The sequence below is a fragment of the Centruroides vittatus genome, unplaced genomic scaffold (assembly GCF_030686945.1).
Source record: "Centruroides vittatus isolate TY-2023 unplaced genomic scaffold, ASM3068694v2 contig_943, whole genome shotgun sequence".
NCBI lineage: Eukaryota > Metazoa > Arthropoda > Arachnida > Scorpiones > Buthidae > Centruroides > Centruroides vittatus.
The window spans coordinates 658139-682700 of record NW_027122626.1 but is presented as its reverse complement, the minus strand read 5'-3'; the positions used below and the strand labels follow the sequence as shown (position 1 = coordinate 682700).

Below are 24562 nucleotides of genomic sequence, written 5' to 3'. Positions count from 1 at the left end.
CTCGGCAAGAATAAGGTGTTAAGTGTATGTATATCTATGATTTGCTGAGTGCTTCGTGTTATTATAATCGTATTATATACGAATCAATGAAATGTCGCGATAATTTGAATCAGCGTTAATCGAGGAAGTGCTAAATGAGGTCTTACTGTATATACGTAGCTGATTCAAAAAATAAGGTAACAAAGAGAGTTCTCCTGGGCCATGTTCAGTAACGCAGAACACCTAAGTTAGAATTCTGAGTGGCTTAGTGGGCGGAACTAAGAATAGATAAAGGAAGCTAGTGGTGGGAGGAGTCAAGCAGTAGTTAGAAACGAGTTCAACATTACAGCATAACTAGACTTAGCAAGATTTCTGGTTACTGAACACGGCCCTGTACAAATTTTATTTCACAGGCAGATATAGTGATACATATTATTATGGCACTGGTACATATTGTTTTACAACATAGTCACCATGCTTGTCCAAACATTTATTCCAACGATATACCAAGACATCGATGCCGGCAAAGAAGAAATCTGCGTTAAGTTCCTTCAGCCACGTCATGACAGCTAGTTGAGTTACTCATGCAAGATTTTGTGCATACTACAACAGAGATGTTGAGTTCTTCAGCAATATCGCAAATAGGAATGCGACGATCGTCCTGAAATAGACCTTCAATATGGCACAGATTGTCATCTGTGGAAGATGTGTTTGACCTACCAGATCTTTGCTCAGTTTGCACATCTGTCTTGCCTTTATTGAACTCAGTATACCAAACCCACACCTGTTTTCGTGACATGACATTACCACAGTACACCTCAACACGTTGACGATGAATTTCTACTGGTGAGTTGCCTTTCAGACGCAGAAACCGAATCACACTATGCACTTCCACATTTGACTACGTTTCCGTGAGCGCAGCCATCTTCAAAATCAGTGGCGTGCCGTGACATTTGATGACAGGGAAGCTGTGTTTCTGTAAGAAGCCGACTTCCAGGGGCAATCAGTTAATTGCGCGTCAGTGATGGTCTAGGGCAGTGGTTCTTAACCTTTTTATACTCGCGGCCCACCAAATATTTCATAATTTTTTTGTGACCCCTATTTTTTAATAATAATTTATATTTGATAATTTGATAATTTATCTATAATAAATTGATTTTTTTATTATTGCTTTATTTTTTATATAATAAATGTAAATCATAACTTTATTATTTCATTATCTATTTAAATAACATTCAAACTTCACAATTAAACATGAAAACTCATTAATTTTTAACAGAAAATAAAATAAAAAACATGTCGATAAATCGATCCAATGTCGATGCTAAAACTAAATTAAAACTAAAACGCCCACTTGTCGTAAGGATTTTGCATAACTTTTGCAAAAATATTTAAATTTTCAAAGCCTACTATTTTTCCTAATTATTTTTAAAATTCCAAGCATTAATAGTTTCTTAAAATTGCTTTGGAATAAAAGAAGTAAATACTGCGGTGTAAGTAGCATATTTACATTTATTTCTTCTGTACTAACAAAGTTGTATGTAGGAAGAAATACAAAAATAAAGTTATCCTATTTAGTTTTTATATACTTTATCTTTCTTATTTCACTTTTCAATACGATATTCGGATTATACATCAATTTTCTTTTTATTATATTCTGAAGGAAATTTTGCATAATTTGGCGGCCCCCGGCAAACTTCTTATGGACCCCCAGGGGCCGCGGCCCCCCTGTTAAGAATCACTGGTCTAGGGTCCATTCGTATTCATTTGTTCGATAAGCCAGTAAAAACTGTAGACTTCTCTAAATGTATTTTTAATATCACAATTATATTCTCGAATCGCTAGCCACGATATAAAAGCTAAAATTAAAAATAAATTATAAAAACTTACTCGGTGAAATAAAATGTGCGGTGGATATACATACCTGGTACAATGTATTGTTCGATTGTATTAATATACTTTTAAAGAAAATTATAATTAAAATATAGCTTTGTAAAGAAACGTACATAAAAATAACATAAAATATTCTTTACTTTTTAAATCTTAAAACAATCCACTTAGTCAAATATCTTGATACGAGTAGCTAATGGATGGAACTAGTGACGGTCCAGGTAGGTGTGTAGTGAGTGTGTGCGTGCCAAATCCCGAGGGTGCCGATACCGGTCAATGTCAAATGCCTCTTTTGTCGCATCACTAGTATATCTGAAAGGACGCCACAGGGCTGTTGTAAATTTTAAACGTTTCTCACCGTAGCTGTAAAAATCTAACTATGTTAAACTTAATAGTCATTCGTTTTCTAACTAATTCGTTTTAATACCAGGTGTACACGGAAATCAGTTTCCCACTGTACTGAGCGAGTGATTGGTTCTGTTAAGCTTTTGTTGAAGTAAAATTCTGGCTCTTTCAACAGGGTTTTATTTATGTCCCCATTCCCTAATCTCTTAATTATTTAGTCACTTCTTAAGTAGAAATAAGTCGAAACCAGTTACTTTGTACCTGAATATCTGTAGTCTTGGGAAAACAGTGGAAAGACAAATTTTTATGACAACGGATATATAAATCGTAAATTTAAGGAAAATAAATTCTAGAGCTTTTTTTTTGTACCATTGTATGTACTGTACGTCTCATTCATTAAATTTGGTTGTAAATGATGCCGCCAAAGTAACAGTTAATTTTTAACACTGTACTAGAATTGTACACGTTTTTTCTGCATCCCCTTACAGATGGGACATACTAAATCGTAATATCACCGGTTTAACATTGAAATCCGTAAGTAATATAAGATGGGAGAGCGGAATAAACGCAGAATAAATATATCAAATATTTTAATGGAGTTTTTTTTAAACTCCTGTCAACTATACAGAACTATCATAAAAACGTGCCAGTAAACTCCTATCGGTTGGGTTGTTATAAATCTAGTCTAGGGTGGGCAACCCTGTTATAACGTGGGCCAGAATAAATTTTACGTTTTTTTCCGCGCCGTAGTAGTTAATTGACGCCTTCTTGTGACTCGTAATTTTTTTAGTCTGCAAATATGAAATAAATAAATAAAAAGTTAATTACTACATTTATTTTCTTTTATCGTTTTCGAAAATTACAAAGAATTGGAAAAATAACTATTAATTAAGTTATTTTTCCAATTTAATAATCTATTAAAGATCTCGCGGGCCGGATAGAAACTTTTCGCGAGCCGTAGCTGGCCCGCGGGCCGGGGGTTGCCCGCCGTTGATCTAGTCTGCTCGTGATTCACATAATCGGGCGAGGGTGGCCGAATATCTAGCAGGCGGCTAACAGCCCACAACCGCTCCGGGATATAAAGTCGCGTACTCTTTACGCGTGTGTCGCTTCTACCAGCTAAACCGTGACGTTGGTGCTATGTAAAGCGCATGCGCCAATGCCTATAATCTGGCTGCTTGGAAGTTGACAGGCAGGCGGATAACAGCCCACAACCGCTCCGGGATATAAAGTAGGACTCTTTACGAGTGTGTCGCTTCTACCAGCTAAACCGGGTGAGGTTGGTGCACTGTAAACCGCATGTGCTAATGCCTATATAATCTGGCTGATTGGAGACTGACCCGGTTTCGACATTCCTTCCGCCACCGAATTATTCGAATATACAATAGCAATCTTATCGTTTTTTTCACATGTAGTATAGAAATTTATAAAAGATACATAATGCAGTTATGTATCTTTTATAAAAATCTATACTACAGTTATAGCAGTTATAATAAAATATTAATTTTAATTAATTCAAAGTACGTTAAAATATGAAAATTTATATTTTATAAAATTCAAGGGAAGGTCATTGGAAGGTGGAATCGGCGCTTCCATCGCTTCCAATGACGGCACGCCACTGTTCAAAATGATATTGCGAGAGTCTGACGTAACGTTTGTACCATCCAATGCCTGTGCGATAAAGCTGTGGTCTTCTGCTGCTTCTTAATGGGAAATTTGAACAAGAGGAGGAATATGACACTTGTGAGAGGTCTTGTTGTCTTATTTTTTGACTCAGCCTCGTATATACAGTAGACCCCCTATAACACGGTATATAAGTTCCGTGTTGTAAGAATCCGTGCTGTACGAATCACTTAAATACACGAGCCAATCGCAGCCCGTGTGCCAGGCTGTGATTGGCTCATGTAGTTAAGTGACTCGTACAGCACGGATTCATATAACACGGAACTTATCTACCGTGTTATAAAGGTCTACTGTATAAATATAAATACAGTTAAAACTTATAAGGTACGAGTTACTTCTAACTTAGGAAAAGGAAATGTTTTGGAACAAAGTATTGTAGCATCATTAATTATTTTGTCAGAGTGGTTAACAAAGCACATCAAAGAAAAATAGTTCTTCGATAACAAATTCTTTCGAAGAACTTTTATACTTTTTTTGTTGTAATTTATATTGTATTTAATGTATAATGTAATATATTTTTAATTTTATGTAACTATCGTCTTTGTTTTATGTATATTTTTTAATTTTTGTGTAGATATCAACTGTTCTTCGAGACTTTACTATTTACTTGTAAGGGGTTGTCCATAAATTACGTCCGCATTTTTCTTGAAATTTTTACTCCCCCTCTCCCTCTCGTTCCATCTTGTCCAAGTTTCCATAACTCCCTCTCCTCTTCCAACAAAATTCGACCCCCTTAAAACCTTTATCACTTTACGAATGATAGATACTGTAAGCAGAAATGAAACATACAAGAAATTTTGAAATAAATATAGTAAAATACATAAACTGTATAAAATTTAAAATTAATGAAATAAACCGAACGCCTTTTATGGAAGGCGCCTAAAAACAAATAAATAAAGTATGTAATATGTATATGTTTGTTAATTACAAAATCGTTTTAACTCGTTTCTTAAAGACCGTTATTTAAATTTACAGGGTCAATAGAAAAGAATGGTAGTTTTTATTAAAAAAAAAAACTTTGTATTTTGTCTGTTATTCATCTCCTATTTCGTCACTCAATTAGCGGTGTCCCTGTCCGGAGTAACCGCGTTTAACATGTCGCGACCACCAGATGCCACTCCTACGCGCGCGTGCGGGAAGCAGCTACCAAACAAGTTTGATCGCTACTTCTGCTGCTCTCGCTTCCAAAGAAGAAAAGCTGGCTCCTCTTTTATTATATTATCAAGAGTCACGGCAGTGACTCCCCGCCAAGTAAAAAAGTCAGTGACTGACTATATACTCGTATACAGGAATCAGATTTCTCGATTTTCGGGGATAATTTCTCCGCCCTCCAAACACCCGAAGTAATTCCGAATATATCGTTCGAAATATAATTGTTTTCTTAGATAGTGTGCAAAATTTCAAAATTTTCTATAAAGTGGTTGCCAAAATATAAGCAATTGAAAAATGTAAAAATCGCCCAAAAAGTTGCATTTCTTACTCATTCGACACTGCAGACGCTCGTAGAGAAAAAACTACTGAGTCTAGATAGCTCAAATTTTAAACTATGGTCTTTCTCGTTATTGGTAAAGTGCTGGCGAAACTTTCGGGTCGATAGGTGAAAGTTTACGGGGTTTCCCGTAGAGTTCAGTTTTACGGTTTAATTTTATTCTTATGAGAATAAAATTGCATGAAAACAAATGGATTTTATTCAAAATGTTAGAATTACAAAATCTCAAATTTATGCCAATTAAAACTTTTTACAACGATTTTTCTAAACGGCGTATCGAAAGCATCGGTCGGCGCTCCGTGACCGCCGATCGATCCTATATGTCTTGACGTAATAATATAATTACTAAACAAATACAATTGATATCGAAACAAAAACATGTGAGATGCATATTGCATCTCACATGTATTTGTTTCACAAATTTTTGACGACGGTCAAAAATTTTCTAGCAGTTTTTCTTTGGTAAATATAAACTTAGCGCTTGGAAGCGGTACACACAAGATTTCATCCGTATTATTGTTTGTACATTTCGCCTCCAAGCGCCAAGTTTATCTTTACCAAAGAAAAACTGCTAGAAAATTTTTGACCGTCGTCTAAATTTTATAAATTTTTATTTGGCGAAATGTTTTTGTATTTCTGATGCTTTTGTTTGAATTATTTTATTATACCAACGGTGAAATTCACCGAACTGACGACATTTCTTATAAATATCGTGTGATTTTGCCTGTAAGAAGTTTCGGCAATGCAATATAGAAAACTGTTTTCCATGGCAAATTTCTCGCTGCCATTTTGTACACAACACGTGTCCACTCCGGACAGTGGTCGCTTGCGAGCGGGAAGTGAGTACAAAGATTCTTTCCGCTTGCGGTCGCTTCCACGTAGGACGTACTCTAATTATTATTTAAATCACGTTAATCGAGCTTAAATCAGGTAATATTACTGAGTGAGACAGAATAGTATTTTCCAACACTCCTTAGGGAATTATTTATAAAGTTCCAACTTCTAAACTCCGCCGACCTCGGTGGTAGGATGACTGTCTCGATCTACCGACCTTCGGTAATTCGACCTTCTCCAATGTCTTTTGTTTTTATAGACATTTTCAATTTCTTTAAATTATTATTTCTTAAAAGCATTGTATCATTAAGATTAAGATTGTTTCTGATTAATTCATATACAGTAGGTTATAATTTTATTTTAAGTTTTCTACAGAAGAATGTACTCAGATCGAACATTGAAGTGAACTCACTCAGCAAAATTAAATCACAAACAACCAAACACCTTAAGTTGCTGAGAAAAATTTAATAAATAACAAACGTTTTCAGCCAAATCTGTTGGCCATCATCAGGTTAAACAAATTCGAATGCAAACACAAAATGGAACAAAAAATTTAAATACAAATAAATAAAATAACGGATAAAATATACATATAAGAAAGTAAAAATTAAATATAAATAACAAAAATATATAAAAAATATGTATAGGTTAAATAATAAACTACACGAAACTCTAATAAATGCAAGAAGTGCATTTATCAATAAATTATACGAAATTCTGACAAATACAAGATATGCAGTGATAACAAAATCAAGGCATTAAATTAAGAGCTATCAAACCTCTTAATTAAATATTTCCATGCCGAAGGCAACCCTTCAGCATCCCTGGCATTAATGCAGGCATTATGTAATCTGCTCTTAAATATTTCAATTTTTTCGGCGCAAAACGCTAAAGTCGGTGAGTGTACAGGTTTAATGATGTCTGCTTCACCCCACTTGACTACCGAGCCTTCAACCTGTGCCATCTGAGATAGAATTGTGGCGTTAGATCTTTTGCTGATGTTGTATTTGTGCTCCCTCAATCTAATCCCTAAGCTTCTATTAGTAACTCCAATGTAGTTTTTATTAATGCCTAGTTCTTGGTTTTCATAAGGAATTTTGTACACTCCAGCCATTCTTTCTTTATCAATACGGTCTTTGTCGTTCCTTAATAATTTGTACAAGTTGGGAGCCCTCTTGAAAATTAACTTGGTATTTTTGCGGGCTGAGATTTCCTTCATGATAGCTTCTTTCTTTCTGTCATACGTGAACTTTGTGAATTTGCGGAAATCCCCTCCTTGAGCTTTTGTTTTGTTATTCTTGTAGTTTTTGATTAGTGTGGTTATCATATCCGCCCTGTACCCTAGAGTTCTAGCGATATGCGATATCCTGTAGATTTCTTTTTGTCTATCAACCACACTACTGCAGTAGAGAAAAGCCCTGCGAACAAGGGCACGGAAAGCAGCCATTTTGTATTGGTAAGGATCATTCGAACGCGATGGAATGTACAAAGGGCTATGCGTTGGTTTTACGTACACTTTAGTAATCAAATGTCCTTCCTTGAATTCGATGTCAATGTCTAAAAAATGTATCCGTGAGGAACACGTCTGTTCAATCTTTAGCATGAGGCCGTCATCGTTGTTGTTGATTCTATTAATAAATTCCTCGATTTTCGGTCATTTTTCCATATTACAAGGACATCGTCCACGTATCTTTTAAAATACATAATGTCATTCATGAAGCCTACAGGATTGTTGTGTGAACTTGTATTGAGAAGGTTAGAAAAGAGTGTTATTTGTGGCTTCATGAATGACATTATGTATTTTAAAAGATACGTGGACGATGTCCTTGTAATATGGAAGAATGACCGGAAAATCGAGGAATTTATTAATAGAATCAACAACAACGATGACGGCCTCATGCTAAAGATTGAACAGACGTGTTCCTCACGGATACATTTTTTAGACATTGACATCGAATTCAAGGAAGGACATTTGATTACTAAAGTGTACGTAAAACCAACGCATAGCCCTTTGTACATTCCATCGCGTTCGAATGATCCTTACCAATACAAAATGGCTGCTTTCCGTGCCCTTGTTCGCAGGGCTTTTCTCTACTGCAGTAGTGTGGTTGATAGACAAAAAGAAATCTACAGGATATCGCATATCGCTAGAACTCTAGGGTACAGGGCGGATATGATAACCACACTAATCAAAAACTACAAGAATAACAAAACAAAAGCTCAAGGAGGGGATTTCCGCAAATTCACAAAGTTCACGTATGACAGAAAGAAAGAAGCTATCATGAAGGAAATCTCAGCCCGCAAAAATACCAAGTTAATTTTCAAGAGGGCTCCCAACTTGTACAAATTATTAAGGAACGACAAAGACCGTATTGATAAAGAAAGAATGGCTGGAGTGTACAAAATTCCTTATGAAAACCAAGAACTAGGCATTAATAAAAACTACATTGGAGTTACTAATAGAAGCTTAGGGATTAGATTGAGGGAGCACAAATACAACATCAGCAAAAGATCTAACGCCACAATTCTATCTCAGATGGCACAGGTTGAAGGCTCGGTAGTCAAGTGGGGTGAAGCAGACATCATTAAACCTGTACACTCACCGACTTTAGCGTTTTGCGCCGAAAAAATTGAAATATTTAAGAGCAGATTACATAATGCCTGCATTAATGCCAGGGATGCTGAAGGGTTGCCTTCGGCATGGAAATATTTAATTAAGAGGTTTGATAGCTCTTAATTTAATGCCTTGATTTTGTTATCACTGCATATCTTGTATTTGTCAGAATTTCGTATAATTTATTGATAAATGCACTTCTTGCATTTATTAGAGTTTCGTGTAGTTTATTATTTATATACCTATACATATTTTTTATATATTTTTGTTATTTATATTTAATTTTTACTTTCTTATATGTATATTTTATCCGTTATTTTATTTATTTGTATTTAAATTTTTTGTTCCATTTTGTGTTTGCATTCGAATTTGTTTAACCTGATGATGGCCAACAGATTTGGCTGAAAACGTTTGTTAGTTATTAAATTTTCTCAGCAACTTAAGGTGTTTGGTTGTTTGTGTACTCAGATCTTCCATCTATAAGAATCTACGACAGTATTCTGGATTAATACTGTAATTAGGATCAGTGGCGGATTTACTGTTGGACTGAGTAGGCCAACCTAAGGCCTGAAATGGAGGGGGCTCGAAAGCAAAAAATAAAAAAAGTTCAGGGAGAACCTTACTAAACCTCAGACTAGGGCTCGGATGGTAGTTAATCCACCACTAATTATGATACATGTAGTTTCTTTTTATATGGAAATTATGATCGATTTCTGATTCATCCTCTAATATTCTGTAGTTAACAAATTAGAATGTATTATTTACATGCCATCAGCATGAAATTATATCTATTATGAATTTATATAAACGCGATTTTAAGACAATGCAATTAATTTATACAAATAATTATAAATATATATTAATTTTAAGTGTGCAATGGTGTTCATTCACAAATGTCTACTTAAAAACATGCCATCATAAAAGATAAATCAAAGACTTAAGATAAAAATGTTTTGTTAAAACATAATGATTTTTTAAATATAAGTACCATAGACTACCATAAGTAACGAGAATACAAATGATGTATAAAAAATTTTTAACCAGAGATAAAATGTATATTGATCTTTTCTCCACAGAAAACACGACGCCCCACCGTTCTAGGTGTTAATACCATACGTTGTTAATTCTAGAAGTATCTATATTTAGAGTAAACAACACGTATTGTTTGCTTTTATTTTACCAAAAAGTATTTTCGCATGACCAACGTCACTGGAAGCGCGCCAAGCATCAAAAAGTTCATGTTGTTGACCGTTAATACGTGATAGTTTACTTTTCCTACGCATTCTCCTATTAATTTTCATTTAAAATTATTTATTGTCCGCTGATTTAATACAGGCAAATAAGCAAATGAATGAGATAGCCAGTTTTGTTTAGTTGGCTTACTTATTTAGCTGTATTTTAAATCCACTTTACTAGGCAACGCGCGCAATGATTTAATAACTAATTTCTTGGATGAGATTTGACTTTTTAAAATGATATTTTAAATAACGACTAAATGAATGTGTATCTATGCTAATATTATAAAGAGGTAAAGTTTCTAAGTTTGGATGTAGGAGGTAATCTCCGAAACTACTCATCGGATTTCAAAAATTCTTTCACCAATATTTAGAATGGACCTTCAGGGTGGATATAGGCTGTATATTATTCCGTTAAACATTCATATAAATTAAAAGATATCATCTAGGTAAGGGTTATATTTTTGGTATCAGCGGGTGGCGAGGGGCAAGACGCATACGTATACGAAATAGGTAACCGTGCGGTCGGCAAGATACGCAGTGCACGTGTCTTAAATTGTAAATCTATATAAAATAAAAATGTAAATGTTCGTTTGTTCCTAATCTCAAATCTCCGAAAGTTCTTCACCGATTGCTTTGAAATTTTGACACAACGTTGCATTTGAATACTCGCGTGTTTTTATGTAATTTAGATGTCGAAATTTCCCCTCCGCTAGGGAGAGGGATAGGATTAAGGCTTACCGTAAAGAACTCGGCTTCTATTATACTATATTTTAGATGCGGTTTTTTGCGTTTTTGATTGCGTTTTAATAGAGTAGTGAAGAGAATGTACACTAAGAAGGGATTTTTTCGAAATTCCCCCCGCGGAGGAAGTTTTATACATTTATAATAGATACATTTTGAGCCACAACAACGCGTGGCCGGGTCTGCTAGTATTGTATAAAAGTACAAAAAATGTTAGATTCACAAGGAGAGAGCCAGACGTTCGGGTCTCCAATTCGAACAAAACTTGGGAGTACTGTACATTGCCATAAATACAAACAGCTCCGTTGTCCAAATAATAGGACTTACTTCGCAAGCGTTTCTGAAAAACGGGACTCTGAAAATTGGGTGTTTAGCTTATAAGTCTTTGGAAGTTCCACATGACAGACCGAAGGCATTGGAGCTAGACGATGTAGGTTCAATCCTTTAGGATTTTAGTTTAGTTTTTTTTTTTATGTGTAACATTATTATTTGACAGCATCATCAGCATTATTATTACTATAATTATTCCTAATGTTTAAAGCTTATAAAACAAGAGATTAAAAATTGTGACGCCTTTCCTGTTTAGCGAAAACAAGAGATTTATTCTTTCTTTCAGAACAGCGACATTATGAACGGATATGGTACACGATGTCTTTTACATAACTTCACAGAAATAAATCCAGTGAGATTATGTCGGGCGAGATAGAGGGCTAGTCCCCACGATCAGCACCCTAGATCATCCAGGAAATACCGTATCAACAAACTATGTACTAAAACCTTTCAGTGAGGGATGCACTGTCCTCTTGAAACGGTACAGTGGTTATAGGCGTTCCACTAAGCGGTATGACGTAGCACTCCAGAAGATCGTAATAGACATCTCCAGTAAGCGTGTTATCCTTGAAGAAGAAACTATTTAGCACCTAAAACTTTTTTGAGTTAATTTTTCTTTTACTGCAAGCCACATTTCGATAGATCGCTTCGTTTTTTTTTATTTTAAGAAATTTTAAAATAATGTAGATATTTCTCGAACCTCCTGTATTCTGTGAACGCGTAAAATATGAACAATGTAGGAGAAAAACTTGTCGGCTTATCTTCTGCTGATAATTTAATAATTAAAGACAATTAAAAAATTTATGATAAATAAACAAAATGAAATTATAAGGAAAATTTTCTCATACAATGCATGAAGTGATAACTCAAGGATTAGAGTAAAAGAAAACAGTGCAAATTATAACTAAGTTCATACAATGAAAATTATACTTGCAAGTCAACTAAAGCAGCGGTCGGCAACCTTTCTGACCTCACGGACCAATAAACTCACAATTTTGAATTCCGCAGACCACTATCGTCATTTTTTTTAAACGATACAAAGTCTGTAGTATAATAATGATCATAAAAGTTTATTTCACTGGTTCTCAAACTTATTTCGACCACCGCCCACTTTGAGATTAAAAAAATTCCTAGTGCCCCCATATTTTTTAACTTGCCTTTTTACATTACCATCTGTTCGTATCTTAAAAACAGTTGCAAATATAATGTTTAAACATGCATTATTATATGAATAGGATAGATAGGGTGTGATCTATATCCTATTTCTGAGATCAAAGAATGTTTCAATAAGAGAAAATAAAACCCATACTTAATCATATTTAGAAGTATTTTTATTAACATTAAAAGAAGGCTTTGAATTTAAAACTTATCTAATGTGAAGGATGAATCTGATGTATTTCGACCAGTTTGTTAATATCAGGATCGAATTCACTTAAAATCAGCCGTAAGTCGCCGCGTTCAGTAACTTGCAGCCGATTTCTGTTTTTAGTTAGCAACGTTGCTACAACACTAAATCCACGTTCACACAAATACGACGATGGGAATGCTATCAGAAATCGTTGAACAACTGACCATAACTCAGGGTACAGTTGAGAGATTTGTTTCTGCAGCCAAAATTCTTGGTAGCCATTCTTGGACTTTCATTTTAGCATATTTATGCAATAATGTTACTATAATAAGTTCATTCATGCTATAATATAAGTCAACGTGTTAGAAATATTCATGTTGTGATCTTCAATAAAAATTAAAAAAATATATAGATTGTCAGCATTTTATATATATTATAGTTAGATTTTTATAGATAGAATTTGTCTGCCATCGCCTCTCTAGATTTCCTTAATGCCCCCTAATTTCCTTTGAGCCTTCTACTGCCCCCCTGAAAGCCTCCAGTACCCACAAGGGGGCGTTATCGCCCACTTTGAGAAACGCTGGTTTAATTTTACTATATTAATATGAAACTCGCGTGTTTAATTATAACAAATTAACGCAAGCCTAAAGTTCATTGCTGCATGTTTGAAATAAGTTTTATGGATTCTTAGCGCTTTTCCACCAAGGACGACAATCGCACTCACAATATTGTTTATTGTTCATTATTTATCGATAACAGTCACTTTGTATTTGGTTTCAGATTCAAATAAAACCCCCAAAGAGTGAAAAGAAGCAACTAAGTATTTTTGCATTTCTTTCGTAATACTTCGCGTAACCTTCAGTTGAACAATGTCCAAATTTTCTCGCGGACCATCAATGGTCCGCGGACCACCGGTTGCCGACCGTTAAACTAAAGTACAACAATAAAAGAAAACAAAAAGAAAAATAATTTTTCTATTTTTAAAATAACCACGCGATCTTTCGTGATTGATTAATAAAACGATTTTTGGCCCAGTACGAACATCTAGCTTCTTGGTGTAATTTTTTAAGGGTGTAATCAGATTTATCTCACCTATGGTCATCGTTCCATCAGTAGCCTATCTCCAGCACTTCTTGCTCGCCAACTTGTATTCAACTTGTATTTTTTCGCCCCTCTAATTTACCCACCGCTCATAGGGGGTGGTAGCGCCTACTTTGGGAACCACTATTCTAGATTCCTCAAGCAATACTGGTAGTGTTTGGGAGAATTTTTTTAGGATAGTAATATAGTTGAGAAGTTTTCGGCGGATTTGGAGTACTGTGTTCTCAAAACTGAAATCAAATTTGCGCGGGACAGTTCAAGCATTTGCCCATATGGCTTCCCATTTGGGCAAATGCTTATCACATCCTATGCAACTGACCAGACAGTTAATAGTTACTACAACAAACAAAGCTCTGTAAGATGCTGTCAATCCTTTTTGATTCTACAAAAAAGTACAAGTAGAAACTTCACTAATTAAACTTTTCGTATTCATCATGAAAAGCAAAACGTTTCGAGAGACGATATCAGACTTTCTAGAAAGCGTCCCTAGAATGTCAATATATGCGATCCTCGAGTATATGACATAGTGCATACTTCGATACTCGAAGTATGCACTATGTCATATACTCATATATGTCATGGAGGGCATACTTTGATAAAGTTACAACGTACTTGGGCCAGATAATATTCAAATAATAAAGATTCGAACAAATAAAGATTCAGAGTATATCATCAAAATTCTACCGCCACGCGGCGGCGTAACAGAGGTTTTTCTACAATGTCGATTCCAGGATTAATCGGCGCGCCGATTAATTCTGGGAATCAACGTTGTACAATAACCTCTATTATGTAGTAAATTAAAAATATCAATATTACGAAAGGTAATCCAAATCTCAGTTAAAATAATACATAAATCATATTTTGATCATTAATAATAGTGGACATGATATCATGTTTTTCACGGACCTTACGTTCTGTGAAAATAATATAACTCGGGGGTCGGCAACCTTTTTGTTACTAAAGTCGTCATAAAAATTTTAAAAACCATCGAGAGCACATAGTTTAATTTTTGAAAAATCAAAACATTGTAATAAACAAAACAATCATGTTTTGAAATATGTATATACAAAATAATGATTATACATGCATGTAATAACTAAAAAATGAAAATTAAAAGTACATACATAAAATAACACAAAATCAAATTAAATAAAATTACAAGTATATATATATTTGCGCTTGCGTGACTACGCTTCTAGAGGGCACATCTGAAATGTGCTACGGACACCGCGTTGCCGACCCTTATATAACTTATAGACGTTGCTAGGATTAAGGATTGAAAACCAGAGTGCAATTAACCTGAAAATTATAGTATTAGACAACTGGTTGGGAGCATGCCAAATTATATCCCTACCATAACCTCATACAGTTTCTGACGGGCCACAGCCGTTTCAACTGTTACTTGTAAAAGGTTTGGGTACCGTAATTGTGACCTATACACCATCTGTGGGAGTGAGTACTACCTCTTCTGCTGCTCCATGCTCCAGAAGTAACAACAAAGCATGGAAGCTATCACTCTGGAGAGGGAGGCTTTTGGCCCTGCAGCAAAAACTCCCTTGTTAATAACAAGAGTATGTACCTACAACTTACCGACCTGGTAGTACAGTGAGGACTTCAGGTAGTTCAGTAGTAGGACTACCTGAAGCCCTTAACGGTTCTGTAACTCTTTCAACAACCAGCCAACTCTGGTATTCGATTTACACACTGTGGTATAACGCTTATCTCTCTACAAGTTCGCAAATTTGTAAATATCTATTTGTTCATGTAAAGAACAAATCGATGCAAACAACTAATTGTAATACTTTGTCCTTTACAATAATAATACTGTATTTAGTTAAAATTGTTACCAGCAAGTTTGTAAATATACTCTTTAAATGAGATCCTCATAAATACTAATTTGTGTAAAGTAAATGTTATAACCTATAATCTTACAATGTATAACTATTATCACACCACGACAATTGTCCATTGCGATATTGGGGATGTACTGTATAATGTACAGTACATACTGTAAATAAAAATTAAGTATTAAACAATTATAACAAATACAATGTGAATTACGACACAGCTGTCGCCAATTGAGTGATGATACTGTATTATAGTTGAAGAGATGAATAAATGAATGTTTATTAAAACGTAAAAACACGTAAACAGCTAATAAAAATATCTTCTTTACTCGCCATGTCCAATCACCAGAAACAAACTATTCTCCACGAATTTTTACGTTTTAATACTGTATTTCCGCCAGCCCTATTTTACAAAGTCTTATCTTTGTAAAATAGCTTTTAAAAAATATTTAAAAAACATTTAAAAAATACCTCAATAAACCATAAATATTCATTTTAATTCTAGTACAATAGTAAAAAAGGCTAAGACATAGAAATTTAATAAATACGAATGGTAAGAAATGACAAAAGAATTGTCTAATTTACTGAAAATAAACAGCATTCTTTCATTACAATCTACAACATACTGATGAAACTGAATTCTAAATACAAAATTTATAATAGTAAAATTAATATTAAAAAGAACAATACTCACGTAAAAATAATTTATTATAATTGTTTTTTTTTTAAAGAAATCACTCATTTTCCTTTATTTTACACATTTTTTCTTTTTAACTCTGCTGAATCCATGCTAACTTGATCGTCAGGAGTTAAAAAATCATGTCAACGCTGATTCTAATGCATCAAATGTTTCACTGTGCATAGGCTTAGTGAAGCATTTGATGCATTAGAAGCCATTGAGTCATTAATCATCATTTTCTATTTCTACTGTAATAAATAAAACCTGACACTAGTGTTGATAAGAAGATAACTAGGTAGAGGCCCTACAGAAGTTTGCCAACAATCGTTATTACGTAAAACCTTCGTAATGTCTAAAATTAATATTCTTTGAAGTCGATTTCGGTTAACGACGCTCTACTGTATTGCAATTAAATTCTTTCACTTTCAAGTATTACTCGTTAGGGACCAAACTATGTAAAGATTCAATCAATTTTAATTTTTTTCTTCTTTAATGAAATACTGTACATCAAATAATCAAAAAAGAAACCCTTACATTTTTATTGATAGTATTCAGAGTCCCAATTTATATTATCCAACAGGACAATATACGAACTAAAATTGGGAAACACGATGAAGTTGGATGGGAATTGGAGGTGATTCTTCGACTCGAAGGAATACGTCCAACACCTTTCCAGGTTGTAGTTTTAAAAACGTAGAAACTAATGACTCTTGTTTTTCGCCTTCTCTTAATTTTATTATCAGTTTAAATCTGTTTACAAAGTGTATCCTTTATAATGAAATCGAAGGAACTTGATGTTACCCTTACACTAAACATACTACAAATAATAAGATACAGTGGTGCCTCGTATAACGTACGCCTCGAATAACGGACGCTGCGAACAACGGACTTTCTGTTTGGCCGTTACGTGACTCGAGCAACGGACTGGCTGCGAACAACGGACTTTCCGGCATAATTGATGACTGCTCCATGGGTGCGTTCTTTAATAGCGGTCGCTCTGCGTCTCCGCTACTACGGGAATGCTCTGCTGTTTGTAGGCATTTAGGAACGACGGTGAAAGAAAGAAAGATGGTGGCGCCCGCACTATCGATATTATCGTGATGGAGGAATCTATAATTCTAAAATATGAGCTTTTAAAGGCAAAAAGAAGGACCCTAATTGTAAAATTTAACCATAAAATGGATTATTTGTTGAAAGCGCATTCAAAATAGCCACGAAAAAAATTAGAATGCGGGCTACCATTCGAAAAAAATTCGTAAAGACACATTACCACGTTGCACTAACTTGCGCTTTCACAATTTCTAAATTTTCATTCATAAAACCACATAATGGACCCGGAAACGAAACTATCTGAGCCATGGAGGACGCCATGTTGCTTTCCACAATAAACTACTGCTACAAGCGGCCGTTTTTGCCGTTCGACGGCGCGCACTCCCACCGGAATTTAGGAACGCGTTCCGCAGGAATTTTTAAACGGATGTCGCTCGCGAAGAGTTACGCGGAGGAATAAAAGAACGCACCCCATGTTCATTTTTTAATGGTACAGTACGGTTATTTTATGCTGCGGAACGAATTAGATGTTTTAACATGTATTTCTATGGGAAATGCGTTTCGTATAACGGACGTTTCACTTAACGGACGTGCATCTGGAACGGATTAAGTACGTTATATGAGGCACCACTGTATTGGCAAAGAATACAGCAATTTTCAAAACATTTTTGAAACTATTTATAAAAATGGAGTGTTATAGTTAACAATTAACATTAGTATTTTTGTTAATAAGAAAAATCAAATAATTCCCAGCTTCTGTAATGAATAGTATAGGCCAGGGATGGCGAACCTTTATGAGTCTGTGTGCCATATGGTGAGAGTAATTATTTTTAAAAATATTTATGCGTGCCAATGTCTTAAACTTCGAATAACGATATTTAAAAAAATGAAATGAAAATGTTTTAATTGGAATAAATGTAAAGAAGCTGACTGAAAAAGGATGATCAGATGATAAACCGAGAGGATTATTGAAAAATATGGGTAATAAACTGAAATCGTTCGACACATTACGTGCCAGTTGATTCTCCCAATGTGTCACTTTGGCACGCATTCCTGGTATATGTAATACAGTAAAACCTGTCCAAAACATAACCTTAATTAATAAAATGGAAATATTCTTCTGAACACAGCGATAAAAAAAATATTATTATTATTCCAAACAAAAATCTGACAAACCGGAAAAATATTCCGTATCAAGCAAATTCAGCGTAAGCAGGTTTCACTGTATATAGGTTACAAGGGACTGTGCATAAATGACGTCCACACTGAAAGGGCGAGAGGGAGTAAAGACAAGTCCGGCAAGGGGGAAAAGGTTGAGCTTTAGTGGATGTTTCCCCTCTCCACTTATCTTAACCATTACATTAAATTTTATACAGTTTATGCATTTTATTATATTTATTTCAAAATTTCTTGTATATTTTGTTTCTACTTATGGTATCTACCATCATAAAGTGATAAAAGATTTAAGGGGGCTTGAGTTTTGTTGGACGTCCGAAGAAGGGAGGGGAGGAGTAAAAATTTCAATAAAAACATGGACGTAATTTATAGACAGCCCCTAAGTGTGATATAAAAAAATGCTTATGTATTTATATTAGTATAACAACTTACTGTATTTATGATACATAGAGAAAATAAAAAATCTAGATTAAAAAAAGCGGAAATTCTTCTAAATCGCCGATTTTTAAATTCTTAAGAAAAAACAATTTGAAATATCTAAAATGCAAATGGATGCCAATTTAAAGGGAAGGAAGGCCTCGCTCTACGTAAGGCACCAAATTAACTTTTTACTTTTCGACCAAATTTTATTTCTGTTTTGGAAGAATTTCTTTTATTACAATTCACATTAATTTTACGAAAGTATAAATTATATACATAAAAAATTGAAGAAAAAACATCCGATATGATCGAAATTCTAAACACGTGTTACGTTTAGAAGGTCTAATAAATCTCGCCAACGCATCATTACGGTATAGCCAATGATTATTCGTATTACCGATACGGTAGCAGAATTCATTACGCGTCATTGATACTTGACACGTAAACAAGGTTGTAAGTTTTACGTAAGAAATTAATGATAGCAATTTGTATTTTTAGATACGTGATAATTAATTACAAATTATAAACTGGTATCAATTCTAGCTAGATTTTGTAAGATTAAAGATAAATGTTTTGAAGTAAATTAACCGAAAAAATATCTAGGTCTAACAGGAAAAAAATTTCCTATAATTATTACGTATTAGTTTCTGTAAAACATCTTAATAAATTATGATTCAGTCGCGTAAGTGAAATTGGTAAACGTGCCAACATTTTTCTTTATGGTTTATCTATAAAGCAAACAACAGATGGCGTTACTCGTTCGCTAAACACCGGCTTTTTCCACGAAAGTTCAAACGAGTTATCACAAACTTATAATAGCAACAGTGTGTGTGATTCGTAGAATATTTATTTATTTATTCCGTTTTTTTCTGATCTTAAATAAAAATTGGGACATTTTACATTGTTAAACGTTTTTCGGACTACTTTTTAATTCCAAAAATCAAATCGAGAAGATATGAGACGACATATTTTTTTCCTATTAAAAGTTTGATAATCAAATGGATATGTTTTAATAGAAAAAAAATTAAAATTATAAAGACAATTTTAAGAGGAGGAAATTTATAACGCGATGAAAATTAATCTTTAACAAAAATCTGTCTTGATTATATAAAAATAATGGTATGAAATAACCAAGGTCGGAAAAAATATACAGTATTAATGGATAGTATTCGGCAAGACAATAAGTAGTAGAGCATCTTGTAAATACAAATGTTAGTAGCTTGTTGAAGAATTGCTGCAGTAGACTATGGCTGAAATATTGTTAGATCGTCACGAGTCTGACCTCCGATTTTAATGATATATTGTTTTCGGCTTAATCTTTCGCTAATGGCAGGTAACGATTACAAAGAAGGAATAAATAACACTCCTCTTTTTGTCTAATATCTGGGAGATATCCGAATATAATTTATTTTAAGAACGCTGAAAAGAGGAAAGTATCGCTATAGTGTATCATTCGGGAATTATAAATGTTGCTTAGAATACTTTACCAGACTATCAAATAGCGTTTTCTGCATCCTTACACGAAAAGAAGATTTATTATAAAATGCGGGAAACAAAATTTTTGCACAGTAGTTAGTGTATCGAGTACCAGAATTACTTGACTGATACAAGTAATTTGAGCAAATGTTTCAAAAATAGAGTTTCTTGACGAAGATTTATTTGGAATTCTCGAAATTGCACGTATGAATGGATGCAAAAAAGGATACATCCTATATCTAAATTTTTATCTGGCTCTCATCCAATTGGTTCTTCGAAAATTCAATTTTATCCAGGATCAATAACACTGTAAATGTTATTATGGGAAACTCTGCTTAGATATTTTCTTCTATATGATTTATTACACTTTAGCATGACAAATATTACAAATTAGTCAGTTAAAACATTAATAGTATTCCTTTTCCAGAAAATTTCTAAATGAAAAAAACATACATCGCTCATTTTCAGATCCAGAATAAATTTCGAATGTCACGATTAAAAAATATATACCGTATATATTAAGTTTTTACTAATATAGTATTTTCTAAAGAAAGCTTGCCAAAGACAAATCATCATCATTTTCTAATTCTATAATTAGAATCATTAGCGGCAGAGATGATGTGTGTGAGAGTAACTGGAAAGAAAAAATCCGTTAAGCCCAGTCAGTTTAGACAAGATGAAAATAGCACGACATGCAATTTTGTCACATTCATCAAGCGAAAACAAATAAGTTTATTTGATTTTTGTTGTCACTGCCAGTAGTCAAATTTGACTTCATAAGTTTTGTCATCTTTAAATCTATCAACATGCGTTCGATTGTAGAGACTATTAAAAGTACCCAGGTGATAAGAACAGTTGACAAATGAGTGGTTATTTTAAAACGGATGGCAAATATCCAAACAGTAATGAAAGATCGCTATACTACTGTTGCTATCGATGATTTACGTAGACGGACTTTCCGGACAAATCTGCTTTTTATAGTTTGAATACTCAGAAAACATTCCAGTCATTCTGTGATTTTTATCGCGTCAAACTGTTCTAGTCCAAAGACATCTGCCAGCTGTTAAAACAATTCGGTTTTCAATTGTTCGAATAAATACTCTTTTACGACGCTTCGGATTTGACTAAACAAGTTTTAAATGGCATTTAATCAATTTTATTCACTATGCCTGTGCAGTTTAAACTTGACAAACGGTCCACACTATCCTTTAAACAAGCTGATTCTGTTTATTTGAAGATGTCCTCTTTTAACTGATGATTTGCAAACTCAGATTCGAATATTTTTAGACCAAACTATAACGAAAGAGACACCCCACTACTTCAATACAACTATTAAATTACAGTTTCTAACACTAGTTATAGACATGTCCACGAAAAATAATGTCCTTTTAAGAATAATTTTTAAAAGTATCCTATTATATAAAAAAGTATTATCATTATTATGGACTAGGAACGAACACGCAAAGGTAGGGAAACAGAATTATGTAAATCAACTTGCACCAGAGAGAATGATGAAGGGGGAAGAGAGTTAGAATTGCTTGCCAGTATGAAAAATGAAACGTCAGTGTTACGTGACGTCACGTGAGCGCCCGTCTCACGCAAAAAGAAGCAAAAATCCCCTAAATCTAACAGTATCGATCTGTCATTGAAAAGGTTTATTTATTAACCGATCATATCTGTAGTAATTAAAGTGTTTCGCAGGAACAAGAGAGTCATAAGTTATTATAGCTAATTATTTAAAGCGATTAGTGTAAAGAGTTCATTAACCAAACCTTCCTTTTGTTATTACAAGAGAAGACTTAATTTAATTTTTTTCCCCTCTCATTCTTAAAAACATTCTCACATTCTTCTAATCCCAACTATTTTTGGACACACGAGCGCGAACTTATTTTTTTCGTTATTCGTATCCATCAAGCAGGTCACAACAGATGAATCATTCTCAATAAGCACGAATGAACAGTCAATCAATCAAACTCGGTTTTTTTCTGTAACAATACAATATAATCAATGAAATTATCATATTCAATTAGAACGGAAGCAGTTTTTTTTATTTTGTTGTGTATAAAAAATATGAAAACTAAAATGTTGTAATTATAGAAAACATGCTGGTATAACTTGTTAACCAGCTGTTTTAAAAATTGAGTTGGCAAAGCTGGTTTTCATTAGTCAGTGACAGAAGATATATTGAAAGGGGAAAATGCAATTAAAAAAAATACTGTTTATATTTTTGGACATTCTCTTTATGGATGATAGTGGAGAGTGAAATTTACAATTTATACTATATCTGGTTTCTTTTTTTCCTGGCAATTATCAGGGATTTAATTCCGTAAGAATTAAGTATTCATATTTCAGACTTAACGATAATGATAAAAACAGTAATTATTTATTTTTAATTTTATAGGATATTCTATAAAAAATAATTTATTAAACATTTTGTAATTTGATGAAAAAATAATATACATAGATACTTGTGAATTTATTTTATAATCCTAATTCTGCTTTCAACCAATTTAATTTCTTAATTATTTCCAATAATGAAACACCTCTGAAATTAAAAACAAAAATTATTATTACATATTATTGTTTAAATAAATTTACATAGAATTAAAAACATTTTTTTTATTACTAAATATATTTCAAAAACTTAAATCAGAATATATTAAAATAATCTAACAAATATATTTTTCAGTTAAACTCACAGATGGATGAAAGTTATAAAGATTTTGATATTTATTCATAATAAGTGAAATTATTTAAATACGTAGTTGTAATCTCTTATAAATATATTATAAATTGCTGATTTTACTGTTAAAGCACAATGAATTTTGATTTTTTAAAAATTAATCATCAAAAATTAAACCAATTGACATAAAATAAATCAAATGCATGGTGTATGTCTGCTTTACATTTATTGTATGAATATCATCAAAAACTGTTGCAATTACAAGGAATATTCAGGTATCCTTTAATGTCTTACATTATAATTTAAATGGCATAAAAATAATTAATTATAATTTTTAAAAAAACTGAATTAAACTTGATATAAATTGAAATTGAATGAATAGAATTTATATCCAAATTTTCAACATAAAATTAAAAAAAACTTCAAACTAATTTATTAAATTGTTCTTGTGATTATCATTACATAAATGTATTTTTAACTAGTTTCTGGTCAATGTATATAAAGAAGCACTAAAAATCAATTATTATTATTATTTCTGTCAAATTAAAGAAAAAAGAGGAATTTTTAATTTACAAACTGATAATACTGGTAAATAACATAATTTCAAGTTAAAAAAAAAGTCCAGCAACAAGTTGTATAACTTTCCTCCCAAAAAAGTTTGAATGTGTGGTGCTGCCATCAGTTATATTATTTTATTAAAAAATATTTTTATTATTAATTATTATAAAATGGCAAAAAGCTTAATTTTGAGGGTAGAGATGAGTTTTATTGTCCCTATCATTGCTTATTTTGACAAATGTGAGTTGATAATTATTCTATTTTCATTACACACAATTGGTGACAGGGAAATATTTTCCCTAATAGATAAATAAATTACAAAGTTTCCAAACAGATCTTTATTTTCAGATCAAGAATCAATGACACATTCTCCAAGTGATTAATAATAAATGTCATGTCTGCTGATAGTACTATTCTTTAAATTTTTGTATAATAATTTAGCAGTGTTAAAATAACTAGATTTACGTAGAAAGAATTAAATATTTTCTGTTACAAACTTTTACAATGAAGAGAGAGAGAGAGAGAGAGAGAGAGAGTGCCAAAGACAGGTGGCAGCCTCACTGTAGCTCCTTTCCTGAACCATTGGAAGTGACCAGCAGAAGTAAATTTGCATACACAGCAAATGCCATTAACAGTCCAACATTGTCAGCTTTGTTTACAACAGAACTATGACAGAGAAATGTGGATTGTTACAGACTGGCTGTATATTGTCTTTAATGATGAATCCAGATTCTGTTTTGAAACAGATCATCACTGTGTTAGAATGTGGAGGGCCTTGGTGAGTGCTTCAACCCTGCCTTTACTATATTGAGTGGCACACTACCCACACTACTGGCATGTTCATATCACAGTCAGTCACCCTAGTAGTGGTATTAAAAACATTAATGACATAGCAGTACATTCAGAAAATCCTGCAACCCCATGTGTTTCTTGACATGACAGGGTTGCAAACAGCCATTTTCCAACAAGATAATGCCCAGCTGCATACAGCTAGGGTTTTCCAAAAATGTCTCCATCATGTTGCCATACTTCCTTGGCCTTCCTGGTCTCCAGATTTATTGCCCATGAGCCTTTATGGGAT

General features: G+C 33.3%; 2 protein-coding genes across 2 annotated transcripts in view; one reads left to right on the top strand and one right to left on the bottom strand.

The window, feature by feature from the left end:
- The window catches only part of LOC136985018 (SMC5-SMC6 complex localization factor protein 1-like), a 386884-nt gene that overhangs the window by 309185 nt on the left and 53137 nt on the right, over nucleotides 1–24562 (top strand). The window lies entirely within an intron of this gene.
- Nucleotides 19116–24562, bottom strand: part of mbo (Nuclear pore complex protein Nup88) — a 128353-nt gene continuing 122906 nt past the window's right edge. Inside the window, exon 12 of the mRNA XM_067282205.1 lies at nucleotides 19116–22785. Within this exon, the coding sequence (XP_067138306.1) occupies nucleotides 22722–22785 (64 nt within the window). The 3' untranslated portion in view covers nucleotides 19116–22721. The remainder of the gene's footprint in view (nucleotides 22786–24562) is intronic.